This window comes from Cyanistes caeruleus, chromosome 21 (assembly GCF_971803275.1).
Source record: "Cyanistes caeruleus chromosome 21, bCyaCae1.hap1.1, whole genome shotgun sequence".
NCBI lineage: Eukaryota > Metazoa > Chordata > Aves > Passeriformes > Paridae > Cyanistes > Cyanistes caeruleus.
This window is the reverse complement of record NC_141721.1, coordinates 6249243-6266182: the sequence shown is the minus strand read 5'-3', so window position 1 is coordinate 6266182 and position 16940 is coordinate 6249243. Positions and strand designations below refer to the sequence as shown.

At 41.8% G+C, this 16940-nt stretch overlaps 1 protein-coding gene across 16 annotated transcripts in view; it reads right to left on the bottom strand.

The window, feature by feature from the left end:
* The window catches only part of SPECC1 (sperm antigen with calponin homology and coiled-coil domains 1), an 87502-nt gene that overhangs the window by 20456 nt on the left and 50106 nt on the right, over positions 1-16940 (bottom strand). For all 16 annotated transcript variants that reach the window (XM_086859247.1, XM_086859252.1, XM_086859254.1 and 13 more), the window contains 8 exons: positions 14569-16127; positions 12575-12782; positions 11882-11955; positions 11390-11568; positions 3778-3923; positions 3497-3597; positions 2644-2725; positions 235-385 (listed from right to left, as the gene is read on the bottom strand). In XM_086859247.1, coding sequence (XP_086715373.1) covers positions 235-385; positions 2644-2725; positions 3497-3597; positions 3778-3923; positions 11390-11568; positions 11882-11955; positions 12575-12782; positions 14569-16127 — 2500 coding nt within the window. The remainder of the gene's footprint in view (positions 1-234; positions 386-2643; positions 2726-3496; positions 3598-3777; positions 3924-11389; positions 11569-11881; positions 11956-12574; positions 12783-14568; positions 16128-16940) is intronic.

Below are 16940 nucleotides of genomic sequence, written 5' to 3'. Positions count from 1 at the left end.
CAGTCAGAACTCAGTGGGTCCTGAAAGTTTGCTATCCTCATTTCCCATTTTACAGATAACTGTGATCGTTACAATCTCAATTTTCATATGTGGATCTAACAGAGCCTGGTAATTCCCAAACACCAGCCAGCAGAGTCTGCTCTGGACACAGGGTTCTCCAGATTAAAATATTTATCTTGGAGCCAGGTAATGCTGTTGGTCTGTCCTGGTTTCCCCAGGAAACTGGGCTGATACCTGAGTTTGCTTTGGGGTTTCAAGCAGCTGGGGGTAGAGGAAAGCATCCTGCTGCTGAAGGCCATCGAGGGTTTGCTGAGGGATTCCAGGGAGGGGCTTTTGCGGAGGTAATGGTCTGGTTTCAGCTCTTCACTTCTCCCCTTCAGAAGGTCTGTGGGAATTTGTTAAAAAAGCTATCAGTTTGCAGCCTGAGGAATTTGATTAATCACTGTCCTGCCACCCCAGCACACAATATGTAGTCTGTTGTTTTGATTCTAAACAAATGTACTCATTTGTTCATTAAACACACATGGGGCTAGGAAACCTTGAGCAGATTAGAGGTGACCACAACAAGGAATGGCTTTGATGATTTCAACAGTACAGACTGCCTGGTTTCCTGTGATTGATACTCCTGCTGGGGGGTAGGGGCCTCAGGTGAATGAAGGGAAATACCAAAATCTACAGTCTTAAAGGTTCAAAAGCTGAGCACCAGATATCTTCACCAGATGATAGAGCAGCCCTAGCACAATGATTTATTTTCTGCCATTAGCAGTCTTGTAACAAGAAAGCCTCTTGTCTCCCAAATGCAGCCCAGGGAAAGGCACTTATTCCTCATGATGTCTGGCATCCACCCTGACATAACTTTGAGAAGGCTCAACATATTCACAGCAGATGCATCTATATTTTTCTTACACATATTATGTAATTTATATAATGTATTTATGATATATATTGTTATATAGTCAAAAGAAAATCACTGCATATCAATACATGAGGTGATGTAACAAGCCAGGACTGTACATCATATTATCAGAAATTACTAAATGTGGAACTCAACTTTTTCACCTTCTTCAGTTACATCCTTATGAAAATTATCAATTAATGCCATATCACCAAGGTGTGAATTCCTTCTTATCTCAGCTTCAGCTCCCTCTGATTTATTTCTGGGTGCTAGAAAGTCTAGATGGAGCCAGTAAACTCCTGACTCTCAAAGATCACAGGCAAAGCCCAGCTCTGGGTGAAGTAATCCATGCTCCTCTCCAAATATGTAACATTTGGGACATATTAGGGACATCACAGAACCCTGACACTGGTCAGATGGAATCAGACAGAAGATTTTTATTATGGAGACTACTTCACTCTGAATTCCCTTGGGGATAATTTTTGATTCAATGTTGTTTGCATAAGGCTTGGATCAACTGCCTTCTAGAATGATTTAGATTGGAACCAGCGCTGTTACAACTTTACAGTGAGTAAGCCTTTGCTATGGATTATTGGAAGTAAATTAAATCCAGGTACAAAGAGAAGCTGTAAATACAGGAACTTGTTAGATAAACAGCCATAAATTTTTACCATACAATGGCCTATAAAATATTTGTTGATTTTAACAGATTTTCACAGAACTCTCTGTGGGTAATAACAGAAATTATCCATGGCCCAGAGTTAGATATTTAATGTTAAGGACTGGCATCATATTACACAGCTGATAGATTATTTCACTCTACAGTGAACTGGTAGAGATTAAAAAGGTCTTATGTTGTGTTTGGGATCTATACACTCATGCAAGACTTCCTGGAAACCAACTGATACAAGTAAATAAACCCTGTCCATTTCCCTAGACAGAAGCAGACACTTCTGCTTGCTTAGCCAGGTTCTAATTTCTCTTCTGTATTAGCAAACTATTGCAGAAAATCCAGTCCAGCCGTCAAGAAGTTGTGACTGATTGTTCCTTTTTTTTTTTTTCTCTTTGTCCCTCCCTGCTGTTTCACTAGAGGAATATAATATTTCATCTATCCTTAAAAATTCAAGGATCTGTTGTTACTAACTTTGATTCCAAAGCAACAACTACATTCAGGACCAGATAATCAAAATAAAGGGCCCTAGAGAAAATGGGAAACAAACACTGGTAGAAAAGAATATTAAATGACAAGAGAACAAAAGCAAAGTGTGAAATAAAAACAAACTCATCTCTTGAGAACTCTCAAAACAAACTATTTCCAGCCCAAATATGACTGCTCCTAAAACAGTCACATCAGTATCTGAAATGTTTGATGTATTTCAAATGAAGCTCAATTTAAAAACAAATAAACCCTCACAAGACAGTGCTCTGGGCTTGTTCCAGAGACATACATGTTGAACAAAATCCAACCCTCTCCAGTTCCACAGAGTGGATTAGAGAGGTGCCATTGATACTTTGGAATAAAGAAGGGGAGTTTGTGTTGGCAAACCACAATAAATCAGCTATTTTTTAGTTATGATCAAGATGGGAATAGAAGCACAACAAAATTAATAAGCTCTGTAAAACAAAGACACTGGAAGCACTTTCCATGTTTCCTTTGAAGAGGAAAAGTGGCTCAGGCAGAGGCCAACATTTAATAACAAGTTTAGCTAACAAAAAGAGGCAGTATTTGTACATTTACCACAACTTACCTGCCAGAGGGAGGTCTGACAGATCTGCATGTCTGGCAATGCCCTTGCTGGCTGGCTTGGCATTGTTATACACAGAATGTCTCTGTGAAACAAAGGTGCAAAAGCTAATTGAAGAAGTATTGGCCATCATGCTTAAACAGGTGAGCAGAAAGAAGAAGTTTCTGCTATCTCAAGATCACAGAGCACGTAGAGGGATACAGAAACCTTTCAGCAGGGTATCAGCTGGACCTAGAGCTAGGTAAATAATTGTGAAAAATAAAAGGACAAAGGGACAATATTTTATCTGGTAATACATTAGTTCTTGAACTACTTTACACTTCTGGTTTTGTGATTTTTCTCTTGCCAAACACGTTTTAGTGTCACAACCAAAAGTAAGTATGCCTGTTCCCAACACTCTGAGTCATATGTCAGGAGGATTCTTGTCTCTGCAGCCCCAGCACCAGTTTTCAATTAATACCCCATCATCAGGCATTAATACACAGCTCCCAGACCTCACTGGATAACTGGGAGCACACAGCTTGGAAACTTCAATCCCATGTCTCCCAACTCACGTGCCAGCTCCCTAGTTCAGTGTGATGTTTCTTCTATCTCACTCCCAATAACTGAAACCTCTTTTCTGGTCCATGGTGATAAAAGCTCAGGACTGTATTCCACAGAGTTCACATCCGTCCACTGAGACCTCTAAGCTGAAGTCAAGACAAACTCACTTTGATCCTTTTTTGTTAGGACCACAGCATTTGATGTTCCACAACAAACAAACAGATGAGTTTCCCCTTCCCCCTGTCAGCAGATGCTGGAGCCAGCACTGTGTCCACCTCTTTTGAATCTACAAGGACAGAAAAGCTCCTTGTACCTGCATTGGGGAAACAGCAGCTGCTGGGGCTGTCCTCACTGGAATTCCACTGAGAGGGCTCCTGGGCACCTTGTGAACTGGGATATTTTGTCCACTACTACCTGCAAGGAAGAACCATGGAAACATCTCAATTTCAAACCAAACTATCACTCTCTTGTCAGATCAGGGAACCACTGTGTACATTCCATATTTATGCACCAAGCACTGACAGAAAATACCCATCCAGAAGCAAGAAACAGATCTTGCTCATTTTTTTTCTACAAAGTACAATATTCAAATACCTGAGCATCCCAAGTCAAATGACTTTATCAGTGACTTCACAGTGGCTGCAGATTCTGGAGGCGTGGGAGATGCTCTGCTGAGGCAGACCCCTTGCCAGCGGCTGGCTGTGTCTGACTCCAGAGAATCCACCTCTTCAGCTGTCAGCCTGCAAAGCACAAACCACAGCAAAGTCAGGGCCAACAGGAAGTGCAAGCACAGACTAAAGGTCTTCACTGATGGCAAGGCAAGTAAATCCACCAATGTGCAGGTTGTACTGCAATGCCCAGAGCATGGATCACCCTTAGAATATTCAGGCCCTTTTCTTGCAGTGCCTGGCCAACACTAAATCATTGAGTCTAACAAATGCTTCTGGATTATTAACAATCTCATCCCCATTTTCAATCCTCATACATGAAGGAGAATTTTCAAAGGAAAAAAAAAAAAAAGCAGTTTGATGAGATTTTTGAATAATTATCAATAATTATTGAAGATGGGCTTTCAATACAGCACAGGTGCCAAGGGGCTACTGTGGCTCTCAGTTTATAATAAGGAAAGTAACCAAAAGGGAAATACACTTCAGAGTAAAAACTCAACATTTAAAACTTATCAACAGAGACATCTGCTAAATAAGCAAACCCTCAATCACAATTCATAAGCCCTTATACAGGGAATAAAACTCTTAAGTGCTTCATCCTAGCAGACACAGGAAGGCCAAAATCCAGTGGCTAGAATGAAGACAGATTAACCAAATAGAAAAGGTTTCATATTTTAACAGGAAGGGGAATGAAGTTACTCCTTTGAAAAGAAATTCTGAAGTCAAGATTAGGTGCTGGATTTACAGGAGTTCAGACAGGAAAGCCCAGAGTTGTGTTAAACATCAAATAAAATCACACAGTGAAAGTTGCTTCTAGTCAAGTATTTTATATGGTATTGCTTAGTGACTTACCTTTATTTCTTAGGTAGACTTGGAGTGCAATTACCTAGCTTTAGTTTAGGAAAGCTGCAAGTAAATTAAGTCTAGTCATGTAAAAAGAGATTATTTGTACCTCTCTCACCTACTCAGAACCTTCACATGAGCTGCTGAGAAGCAGGATCTGAGCTATCACCACATCTCCCTGTATTTATCATGTTGGATACACACCAAGAGCTACACAAACACAAAACCAGAAATTATTTCATAAGGTACCTGAAGGACTCCATCCAGAAAGTGCTTAGGGGGTTGAACAACTTCTGTGAGCTAAAAATAAGTCAGAGCCTTTCCTTTCCCTTTAGCCATCAGAAAATGAAAGAGGCTAAGGGTGACAGTGAGTAAGAGAATAAGAGTGACTCAAGTTTCTGTTTCTGGCAGAGCTTAAGAAGGTGCTGTCTTTAAGCAGACTTTTGCTATTTCTTTAATTCAGTGAAGCTCCTTGTGGGCCAGGGGAGCCTGCAAAGGCAGATGGCTGGAGAAAAAGCCATTTCAGTTCCAATCTCATTTAATCCAATAAAGAGGAAAGGCAGACTGGGTAAGATTCACTGAGCTCCAAATGAGCCAGTGTTTGGCTAGCCTTAAGTTCCAGCCTTGACTCCTTGTTCTGTGGTTCATAAAGCATAAACAACAAATCAGCAGGTGACAGCATCTGCACTTGAGTTACACAAACCACTAAAGCTAAACAAGTCCTGCTTCTAGCAAAGCAGGAAGGAAGGATAAATTTCTGCCTCAAAGTCCCAAACCACCCAGTGCAATCTATTGCACTTTCAGTCTGGCCTTTGACTGCAAAAGGATGCAAATATGTAAAAGAGAGTAGCTAGACCAGCCCCTGTGCCACAGAAAGAGCCCACTGAGAATTCAGGTGCCATCATTCTGTCATTATGAAGATTCAAGTGTTACAGTTACAACCAGTTTCATTTTTTTTTTAGGATACTTCCTGTAATCTTCCATCTGTATATGTGTAATAGGCAGCCTGAAATAACCTCCCTGATTAAATACAATCACAACAGAAAACTGAGGCCTCCCATGCTGCAAACTTTGGCATAAAAGGTAAGAATGATAGTCCTGAGAGCTACTTGCTTCAGCTAAAACAACAACAACATTCCAGCCAACAAGCAATGGAGAGATGAAATTGGTGAGCACTTAACCTTAAAAAGAAAAATCTCTGTGACAGGGGGATGCACATGTGTGTAGAGATGGGCTTCTTAAGAGAGAAGCAGAACAGCAAGAGCTTAACTTGCAGTAGCAAATTCAAGGGGACAGAGCACAAATTAGAAAGATTAATGATAAGCCATAACTTCAAACCCAAAATGACTCCTCCTTATGCACAGAATCTTTTCAGCTTAGCACATCTTAGGGCATCCAAGAGACTACACAAGTTCTTCTACAAAAAAATGAGGGATTTGAACAAAATGTCACCAACTGCTGTATGCTTTCTTGGAAACAAGAATGAATGGTTCACACAGATAAATGCTGCATGTGCAGCTGGCTGAAGTAGAGCAGCTCCAGGAGGAAGCAAAGCACTGGAGCCACAAAGGAATTAAAACGTGCAGTCCCTTTCACAAAACCACTGCTGAGTTTCATTCATTCACTAGTGAGAGAAGTAGATGCAGAGAGCTTTTCTCAAACAGCAAGAGTGAGTTTCCTTGTTTTCTAGGTTTGAAATATGTGGACAACTGACTGACAAGGTGCAAGCCTTTCTGGTCTTAATGTACAGATTTCTGGCAAACTCAGCCTTCTCATATTTGTAAAATCTCTAAACTGCCCTGATGACTGTTACAGGAGGTCTAAGACCATAGAACCACATTTTCAGAAATAATGACTCCCCAATCTCATATTTGACATAGTTCCTGTCATTGTGACTCCTCCCAAACTCCAAGGCACACAAAGAAGAGAGACACGCTGCACAGAATAGAAGAGAGGCCAAGGGCAGGGAGCAAGCAATTCCAAACACTTAAAACATTTATTTGGCACTTCAATGTATATTTCTTAAACATAAAAACCAACATTCAACAGCTGCCAGCACAGCAGAGAAAGGCAACACAAGTGTGCATATAGGCAAACACTCCAGTAGCACGGCACAAAGGCGGGGGCCACGTCAAAGCCAGGACATCCTGTGGAATTCTCCACTAGCTCAGCCTGCTCCCACACCAGGCCCTTGCTAGGTCTTCACATTCAGAAGGACAGAAACCCCACAGCCAAAACACAGAATTCCAGTCCTGGAACAAATCGTGAGAAGCTCCTGGTAGAGATGGTAATCTCTGAGTTTCTCCTCAGCATCCATGGAAAGCTGTCCAGGCGTCTCTGGCTGCAGAGCTGAACTTCAAGTTCTCCCTGATCATCATATACTTCACCTGAGTTAAAGGCATGAGAACGACTCCTTTCTGAGAGGGTTTTTACTAGGGGCTTGATATGTTCGTTTCTTTTCCTTCTGGTCTCTCCATGTGCAGTTCTTACAGGAGGACAAACCTCCCAGGGAACTTTCTCCAGGAAGGTCACAGCAGGACATGCTCCATGGTTGTCCCTTCCCAGCACCGCCGGGTCGGCCGTGCCACCCAGTGGCGAGTGCCTTGTCAATGCAAGAGGGAAAATCTGAAACCAGCAGAGCAGCTGAGTGAGTAAAACCGTGTTTCCACTCAGTTTTGCTGCTGGATTTCAGTGACCTATCCCCAGGTGTGTGTGTCTGTACAAACCATCTGTTCTCTTACATGTATTTAGACACACAGAGATAGATCACAGAATATAATATTACATGGAGAACTTATGTATATGCCATTAAATTTTACAAATCAGACATACACACTCAGTTTAAGTTTTGCTTAAGGTTAAAATGGCATGTTTGAATGCCTGTTTCCAGGAAAATAGCCCCATCCCTCAAAAAAAAAAAAGCTCTCAGTTATTTCAGATCCCCAAATCTCTGTGATTACTTCTTATGGCTTAGCTGGATTTAGAGTAATTCAGAACTTCTTCTGCCTTCTGGTGTCTTCTGAAGAAAGAAAACTTCTGAAACAAAGAGAGAGGCTCCTGCCCATGGGGAAGAGGTGGACCTGAGCATTCACACTTTGCAACACACTTGAATTTTGAAGGTGCTTTCTTGAATTGAAATTGAATTGAAACTTCCCTTTTTCAGCTGGGAGTTGAAGGCAAGTCCTGCAGTGTATCACAGGCCTGGCTGTGCCTCCTTTCAGGGCTGTTAGCTGGCAGCGATCAGGCACCTGTGGAGAGACAGACAGCAGTCAGGGAGGTTATGGAAAGCCACACCATGCCCACCCTGAGGTACAGCTCTCTATTTTATATCATCCCATCATCTCTAAATTAGGGAGAGTCAGGGAAACACTAGTGGTGTGGCTAGAACAGTTAAAGAAGTGTCTTAACACTCCACCAATTTGGCTTTGAGATGTGACGAGCAACAACAGTACAAAATACAAAATAAATCTGTGTCGCTCAGATAGGAAGAAATCAATTATTTACAACCAGGGAGTCAATGTAGGACAGGCATGGGAATGTTCCTGGCTTTCCTCTCCTCTGGTCATTTCAGACTATTCACTCAAAAGGTGTACATGGACCCATCCAGGCTGCTGCAGGCTGCTCTGCCTCAGCCAGAGTTTCAGGGTCCTTGCACTAAAGGGGATGGAATAATCTCACCCAGTGTAAAAAGAACCCACCAAGAACTCTCTAACAAACCCAACTTCCCACTCCAAACAACTCTGAGGGGCAAACACTGCTCTGAGAGCCCTGCTCTGCCATCCTCCTATGCTTGCTGTGAGAGCAGAGTGAACTCTCAAACCTCTGTGAGACAGAACAGCTGCAAACGCAGGCACAAATGAGCAGCACATCAGCACATACAGACTGACAGTGGGGTTTAATACACGGAGTACAAGCTCATTTCCAGGAGAAAAGCATGTGACACTGCCATGCTGTGGCATTGGAGACTTTAGAAGGAAAAACAGAAGCATATTAGTGGGATGCATCACAACATTCAGTTTAGGCTTCCATTTGAAGATCTGGTTAATTTTTTTATTATTCTAAGAAGTTGCTCATTTAATTACAGATTTAATTTCTCTAAGTACTACTTCTGGCCCAACTGCCTTCCCTCCATGTTCTTGGTTCAAATCACATAATGTTTTAGTGCTGAAATCATCTTAAAAATTTGAAGCCAAAGAGTCAAAGCAAGACCTTGAAAACTTTTTCTCAGGATCTTATCCTGTCCGGTCTTGAAAATCTCCAAGGATGGAGACTATTTAACTTCAATTTCCATTACCTGTGAGGAGACAGCTACACAACAGTGGATTGTAAGGTTCTGCATTTTACTGCAGAGAAATAACATTAATTAGGATGTAAAATATCATAGAAGACTGCCTGAAGCATGGGTTAATCAATTTGTAGTTTGAACCAGTGCCAACCTGGGACAAGTTAACTCCTTTTTCCCTTATTCCATTTGGTTGATGCTTGTCCAACCTCCCCCCAACATTCTCAGTTATAGAATTAGACATTTAATCTGTGTTAAAGATGCCTTTGGGAGGCTCTTACCTTCATTCAGTTGAACTTTGATGACCTCATCAGGATTGTTTCTGCAAGTTCTTTGGCTGTTCCTAAACCAAAAATGACTTTTTGTCTGATTAGAGGAACGTAACGGTGAAATCAAACTTCGAGGCAGGAACTCAGGCAGCCACAGGCAAACATTAAAATGGCAGGATGTTGTAGGAGATAAACTGGCTTCAAGATGAATTTATGAGGTGGAGTCTAATGACCCTCAAGAGATGGCTGAGATTTTGCCAAAAACCTTTGAGTAGCAAGCTCTTTGGAAGGTACATTTTCCAATAAGAGCTTAAAAATCAGACAGGAAACTTTCACTAGGGACTGTCAGACATTCAGCTGAGCATGCAGCTGCTCAGCATTAGCAAACATGAGGAATATTTTATAGACTCTGTTAAGGTATCATGCTACAAACTGCTTCCACCAGTGCTGAGAACACATCAAAATCACCACAGGCACCAGAACCTACTGCTCATTCGGAGCAGTGGCATTTGTGACAAGCTGACAAAGTGACAGCAAAAATACCCCCAGAACTTCCTGGGTGAAGGAAGCTGGTGGAGACAGAGACCTCAGGAATGCAAAAATATCTGGAAGTGTAGAACTGGCTCTCAGCAGGAGCTTTGGTGACTTGAGGAATTTTTTTCATAGGTCGGTAGAGCTTTAATATTCCAGTGTTCAGCTGCTGATCACTGGTTTGTTTAGACAGGGGCTTCCAAAGGCTTCATTATGTTTCCCATACTACCCAGTACAGACATTTTGCACACTCTGAGAGTCAAATTAATTATCCTGACAGATGCAGAATTTGTTTTCATTACCTGCCTTTGAAAGAGAATCAATATTGCCCTCTACAGACGGCATATCTGGCTCCATGACCAAGGCAATACTCAAAGCAAGCTACATAGAGAGTCAACATGACACAGAGACAGACACATCCATGTGTGTGTGACACAGAGGGAGACACAAAAGCCCAAACTGACTCCATTAAATGCATGACTGAACACCTCCTCCTGGAACTACAGCTGTATGGATTCTGGGGCTCCAATTTAAAAAGGAGTATTTGCAGCTCAGGCTTCTTATACCAAAGAGCTGATAAATGTTCCTAGTAGATGGAAGATAAATATTCCAGTTTGCAAATTAGCAGGTCATCTTCTATTCATTTGGTATTAACAAATATATCTGAAAAGCCAAAATAACACAGAGGGAAAGCTACGAGAATATGATTCCCCACCCTCATACAGGAACCTTGCTTTCAACAAGAGAAATTTCATTAAGAACAAATTAGGAATGGAAACAGGGCCCAGAACCTTAAGTACTGTCTGGTAATCATTTTGTCTGTACATAGTCTGTAACAGCTTTTCTTTGCATCCACTTGGGACTCTGCTAATGAGACTGGAGCCCAAAAACATTCCTTTATTTTCTGAAAATAACTTTTTCTGTTTGTTCAATCCAGGCATTCTGATCCATACACCTCCACAAAAAAAGCTCTCCCATGTTTTTAGTCCCTTCTACTGTACAATTGCTGTGAAACTCCTGAGTGAAAAACTGTGAGCAAATAAGTGCAATGCAGAGTTGGACTGTTATTTCACCTGAAAGAAATTACAGGATTCTCCCTGTTCCTGTGGCCATTCTGCCAATGGCCATGAATTTACCAGGAGAGAGATTAAAAGGCAAAATCTAGAGGGGTAAAATTAATTTTACACGTATTTCTGATGAACAGATGACTGCTTGTGTTACTTGGTCTTTCTTCATTGACTTCCTTCAGGTTAAGAAGTTCTCTTCTGGAATATCTGTACCCCAACCAATCTTTCCACAGATGGTTTAATACAGCTGCACAGAGTTATAAAGGCATCAACATATTAAGAGCAAAGCTATCAGAGGATATTGGCAATTATTACTACTTAATATTTGCTGATTAAAACCTTCATGGCTTAGCTGACAGAAGTAGATTGCCAAAAAGAAAAAAGAACAGAAACATCTTAGAGTAAGAGACAACAAAATCTGCCAGAAGAGTTACAGACGAGATGCACATCCAAGCCAGCAAATAGTTATTGAGAAAACACTGCTTGCATGCGTGTTAGCAGGCACACAGATCAATTATTGGATTTGGAAAATGGTAAACAACCAACCTGTTGCTGCCCTTCACTTCATCCAGCTCCTTCTGCAATCTGGCATTCTTCTCCTCCTCCTCCTGCAGCTTCCTCTTCACCACACGGAGCTCCTGCTGAGCTTCACACTTAATGTCATTGGCTACAACCACTGCAGTCTGCAGGTCAGCCTGGAAACGCCTCCACTCCTCTGTGTCCTCCTGGAAGGAGCAATTAGAACCCCAAATTGCTGTAAAAACACACCCACTCAAGTGATCACAAGCAACCAGGATTTCCCCACAATTTTAAGGTGGTGCCAGGTCAAACTAAACACTTGCCTCTTTATACTACCAAAAATTTTGGCTAAGAAACTCATGCTAAGCTTTCCACTCCAGTACTGCCAAGAAGTCCAAAGTGAAGAGAATGAAGATTTAAAGGGTACAGAAAGAATTTCTGCTCTTTGTTCTAGGAAAACACAATGCCAGTATCACAATAACAGCTCAGCTTAGCTTTGTCTTGAAGCTTAAATCTTACCTTCATTTGCTTAGTGAGAGCCTTCAGCTGCCTCTCTGTATCTTGTTTTTGTTCTTCCAGCTTCATTGCTTTACCTAGGAATGATAAGAAATGTAAAAAGAGTATTAAACACATAAGGGCAACAGGAAAGTGAGAAAGGGAGGGCAGAGCAGCTGATTGGGTTTTGCTTCTGGTAATGCCACTAAAATAGACTGAACCGAACTAAGACACTGTCAATGATCAGGAATGGAACCAACAGTAGATCTGGTACTTAAACATCTCTAAAATACGTCATTATTTTCAGGTATTAAACCAGACTGAAATTTAAATAATCCCCCGTGGATTCACTTACTCAGCACACCCATCCCAAGGGATCACTGATGTGTGGAACAGCCACTGGTTCCACCAGGTGGCAGCTCCCTGTCCACAGCAGCCTCGACTTTACTGCTCTTTCCCAGTGCTTTGCCCTAGAAACTCTAATAAAAGTCCACTAAGTCCAATTTCTGGAATGGGCAATACTTCCTTCACTGAAGAATGAGACTGGGAGATGGTCTCTAATATTCCATCTATAGCATTCTCTGTTAAAACAGTACTTTCATGCATGAACAGAGGGAATATCCAAAACTGGAATATTTGTAAAGGAGAGACCTCCTCCAACCTGTGCAACCCCCTCCAAATAAATTCACTTAAATCCTTTTTTCCAGCTCCACCTACTTTCTAGGTCACTGATGAGCTGGTTATTGTGGAGTTTGATAGCACGATGTTGTTCCACCTGGTCTTCCAACTCAAAAATGGTCTCTTTCAGGTTTTTGATATCTGCTTCATTCTCTGATGTCTTTTCCTGCAACTTCTGGCTGGTTCTGCTCAGTTGCTCAGCCTGTCGGTCACACACCTCCTTCAGCTGACCATATTCATTCTCAGCCTGGGAGGGAGGAAAAAAGCTGCAAGTTTGTCTTTATTTCTTAGGAGATCTCACTCATTAGAGACTTTACTGGGCACCTTGTGGATTTAAGCACTGTGTACACAGTTTCAATGAAAATGAGAGCCTCAGGAACCAGAGATGAGCGATGAATGTCAGTTTTCTTTCCTGGCAATAAAGATAATACAAGATGCTGCAAAGGAAATTAAATTTTCTATATGATGACCACAATTCCTAACCAATCTCTGCAGTTAATGAACAGGGAGGAATTATATTCCCAGAAAGTTCCACATCTACTTCTGTAGCACATTATGAAAGTGATATCACTGCCTTAGGGCCAAGGCTGATGATCCACATTAACAATTTGCTGCTTTTACCATGTGCATTTTCAATGGACTGTGAAAACACACACAGCAGAGCCAGCTACTGCAGATAAGTGTATTTCTGGATATGGGACATCTGGATTCACTGAAGGAGGACTCTGCTGCACTTCAGTTTGTTGGCTCAGCCCACTGATCAATGCTTCCAGGTTTGAGGAGAGCTCTCTGACTATAAACAAGTTATGGAAAAGGTGCAGGCTGCCAATTCAGTGAGAAGCACTGGCACAGCCTCACACTGCAGGGCAGCCTTACAGAAGCCTGTGGTCTTGTCTGGGTGTCACAAATAGCCAATGATTCAAAACAGCTTAATTCGAGGGAAGGGAAAAAGAGTAAAAAGAGGGTAATCTGTGGTTTCCAAACCAAACAATAAAAAGTTTGGTACAGAGTCTGAGCACTCAGCAGTTTTTTACTTATTCTTCGTGAACTGCAGCTCCAAAAGGCACATGGGAGCTTCCTCCACTAACTGCATTTGCTGTGGTCACCTATTTCAACTGAAAGGACATCTGGATTTTCTAAATCACTCAAACCATGGAGGCGCTTTTTGGCAATGCTCTCTTCCTCTGCAGCCAATTTTATCATTCTTCTCATGCTCCCTTCCCCATACAGGAAAGGCTGCACACTCTCACTCCTTCCACAGCACCAGGACATAATCACTGCTTCTGCTTTATTAACACTTGTTGAATGACAACTCACACTGCAGCTCCTCTGAACAGCCAGGGCCACACAGAAAACAGGGACAGTAACTTGCTTAAGCTTGTTTGGAGCAAAGCTGTGAACTCACAAATGATTGTTCTAAAATATTTTTTCTGTTACTTTACCTATCCCAAAACAGAACGTTCCCTTTTTTTTTGGTAAAAATATCTGTTCTATGGAAATGATCTCATCTGAAGCTTGATTGTGCATCATCAGCCATGTTGCTGCCCCTATCAGCTTCCTTGAGCATTAACTCGTGTCCTTGTGTTTGCATGACCAATGACACCTATACTCCACTGCTAATTAATTGTGATTCATTATTCAGAATTAATTTTTCACAGCTAACTATTTATGCCTTTCTTCTCATCTGATTAGCAAGTGACTATTACACTATTTGATCACGTCATATCAAAGTGGCTTTTTATTGATTTGCTCTTTGCTCCAATTCCAATTCTATTTACTAAAAGAGTAAATACTACAGAAGGTATTAGGACAAAATAGTTATGACTTTATAAATACATATATGCTAATAGATATTTCTGAGAAAATATGGATATATCAGCAGAAACTGAGACAATATCATATAATCCCAGCTTCTATTCAGATCTACTCATACAATTTAAATCCTGGAAACTTACAATCAATGGCTCAATAACAATGTCAAGACAAACCTATTTATAAAAGGACATTTTATTTTAGAGCTGTTACTTCTTTACCTTAGAGAGAAGCCCCTGAACATGCTTCAGATCACCGTTTGCCTTCAGCAGCTCTTGTTTCAGCTCAGTGCAAGAGGCTTCTAATTGAGCTTTTTCTGCATGGGCTACTTTCAGCATCTCCTGCACCTCAGAGTTGTCAGAGGTGCAGCCCATCACGTTGATTTCTGCAGCCTTTTGTTTCTCATTCTCCAGCTGACTTTTGAGAGAGCCATTCTCAATTTTCAGACCTTCCAAGGCAATTTTACAGTCCTCCAGACTTTTTGTCACTGCGCTGTTGCTCTGCTGTTCCCCTTCTAGAAGTTTAAGCAGCTTCTCATTTTCTTCTCTCAGGCTTTTTATCACCTGCTGGGCATCCTGATGCTCCCTTTCTAAGCTTCGCAAGCTGCTGGTTAACTGTTGCTGAATGTTGAGTAGTTTCTCTCTTTCAAATTGTGCTTTTTCAAGAACTTCTGCACATTTCTGTTCCAGTTCGAGGATCTTCCCCTCTTGAGCTTCATTCTTGGATCTCTCTTGGAGGAGAGTCATGAGCTTCTCATTTTCCTGGCTCAGCTGCTCGGCTCTATCTCTGTGCTGACGGAAGGAAGTCTCCAGGAGAGCTTTCTCTTCCACCAGTTTCTCATTTTCTGTTGTCAGCTCCTGCACCATTTGCTGCTGATCCGACAGCTCCTGCAAAGTGGCCTGCAGCTCTTCTGCTGTGCTGTGGTGGTTCTCCTCCATCTTTTGTATTCTCTCTGTAAGAGATGCAACAGAGAGGTCACTAATATTGTTTGGAGAACTCCCTGCAGTGGAGCACTTGGAGCCTTTGAAGTGGTTGCTGCTGGCGGATGCGGGCCTGGAAGGTACATCTGCTATGTGCTCAAAGTCGGACGCGTCGGGTGACAGGGAGGCTTTGGTGACATCGCTGCTGGAAGAACCAGAATTGCGCAGGGCGCCCCCGTTCACGTGCTGCCTGTGCTCCTCCGCTTCACCCCTCGATACATTCTGGGATGGGCTTCCAAAACTTGACTCTTGAGTAGTTGGGGTTGGGAGGCTGCTGTTGCCTCCACTGCTTGTGGTTGTGTCTGAGAGAGGGGAGTTCTCCAGATAAAGCAATTTTTCTTTCAAAGCACGATTTTCTTCTCCCAGGCTAGCAAGCTCTTTTTGGAAAGTCCTGTTTTTCTCCTGAAGGGTTCTTATTAATGGATCTATGTCAACAGGTGATACGGTTTCTAAATTTTGGTTGGAAGCACCCATTCCGTCAGCATTGAGTGACCCTTTCTCTTTGCATTTCTTCAACTCACAACGAAGTCTGGTAATTTCTGAATCTTTTGTCTTTGCTTCTGCCAGGAGTTCTTTAACCTGAGATTCCAGAACAGCCTTGTCACCAGTTTCATTCTCTTGCTTGGATTTACTGGTGGGGCGCACGTGTTTGGTTGGAGTTGGTGCACCAGAAGAGGTGGGGCTGGGCTGTGTTTTCCTGGTGTTGGTTTGACCACGCAGCACAGCTCTCTCCCTGGACACGGATGAGGACAATTCCCGGGGTGCTGGGATCCCTGTGCGCTTCGCAGCTGAAACTGCTCCTTGAGGAACAAAGGGTGAAGCAAATTTGAGTTACTGCGTGAAGAAAACAAGTTTCACATCAACAATGCTGGAGCCTAGAGCAGTCCTGGAAAAAAACACCTGAGTGTTTTTGAATAGGTTTAGTCATGACTGATTGTGTGGATTCATGTTTCAAAGGCTTGTATTATTCTGCATTTCTTCCTTTCCCATCCCCTGCTAAGAACACAGCCTGGTAAACTTTTTCCCAGTGTAATAACATAATATGTAAATATTGCAATACATGAACTACAACCCCTATTAATTATACTGATGTAAAGATATAAGAATATTAATTATTTGAAAGTAAATGTTCTTCACACTACTTTTTAAAATGCTGTACACAATCCTAATAACTTCTGGGGAACTGTTCAGTAACTTAAGAAAAGATACTACCTTTGAAAAAAATGTATTTTTATCATACATAAAACTATTTACATTATACTCTATTTAAGTGGATCATCACAAAAGGACTGAAACATTTATGTTGAGCACAGATTCAGTGAAATATAAAATTCTTCTGGCACTTCCAACACTAAGACAATTGTGTTGCTGCAGCTTCTTGCACAGATGGATGAGAAATTTTCCAAGTTCTAAATTCCCATCCTCTTATGGAAGAGGAGCAAAAGGAGGTTAGAGAGTTGATGCTGTTCTGCTCGGTTCTTGGCTGGATTTTTTCCCCACCAACCAACAATGCAAAGCATTATGTGATTACAAGGGAAATTAAGTTATGAATTGTTGATTTTCATCTTTCAAAGCTCTCTTGAAACACAGGACCCCGGGCACTGAAGAAACTT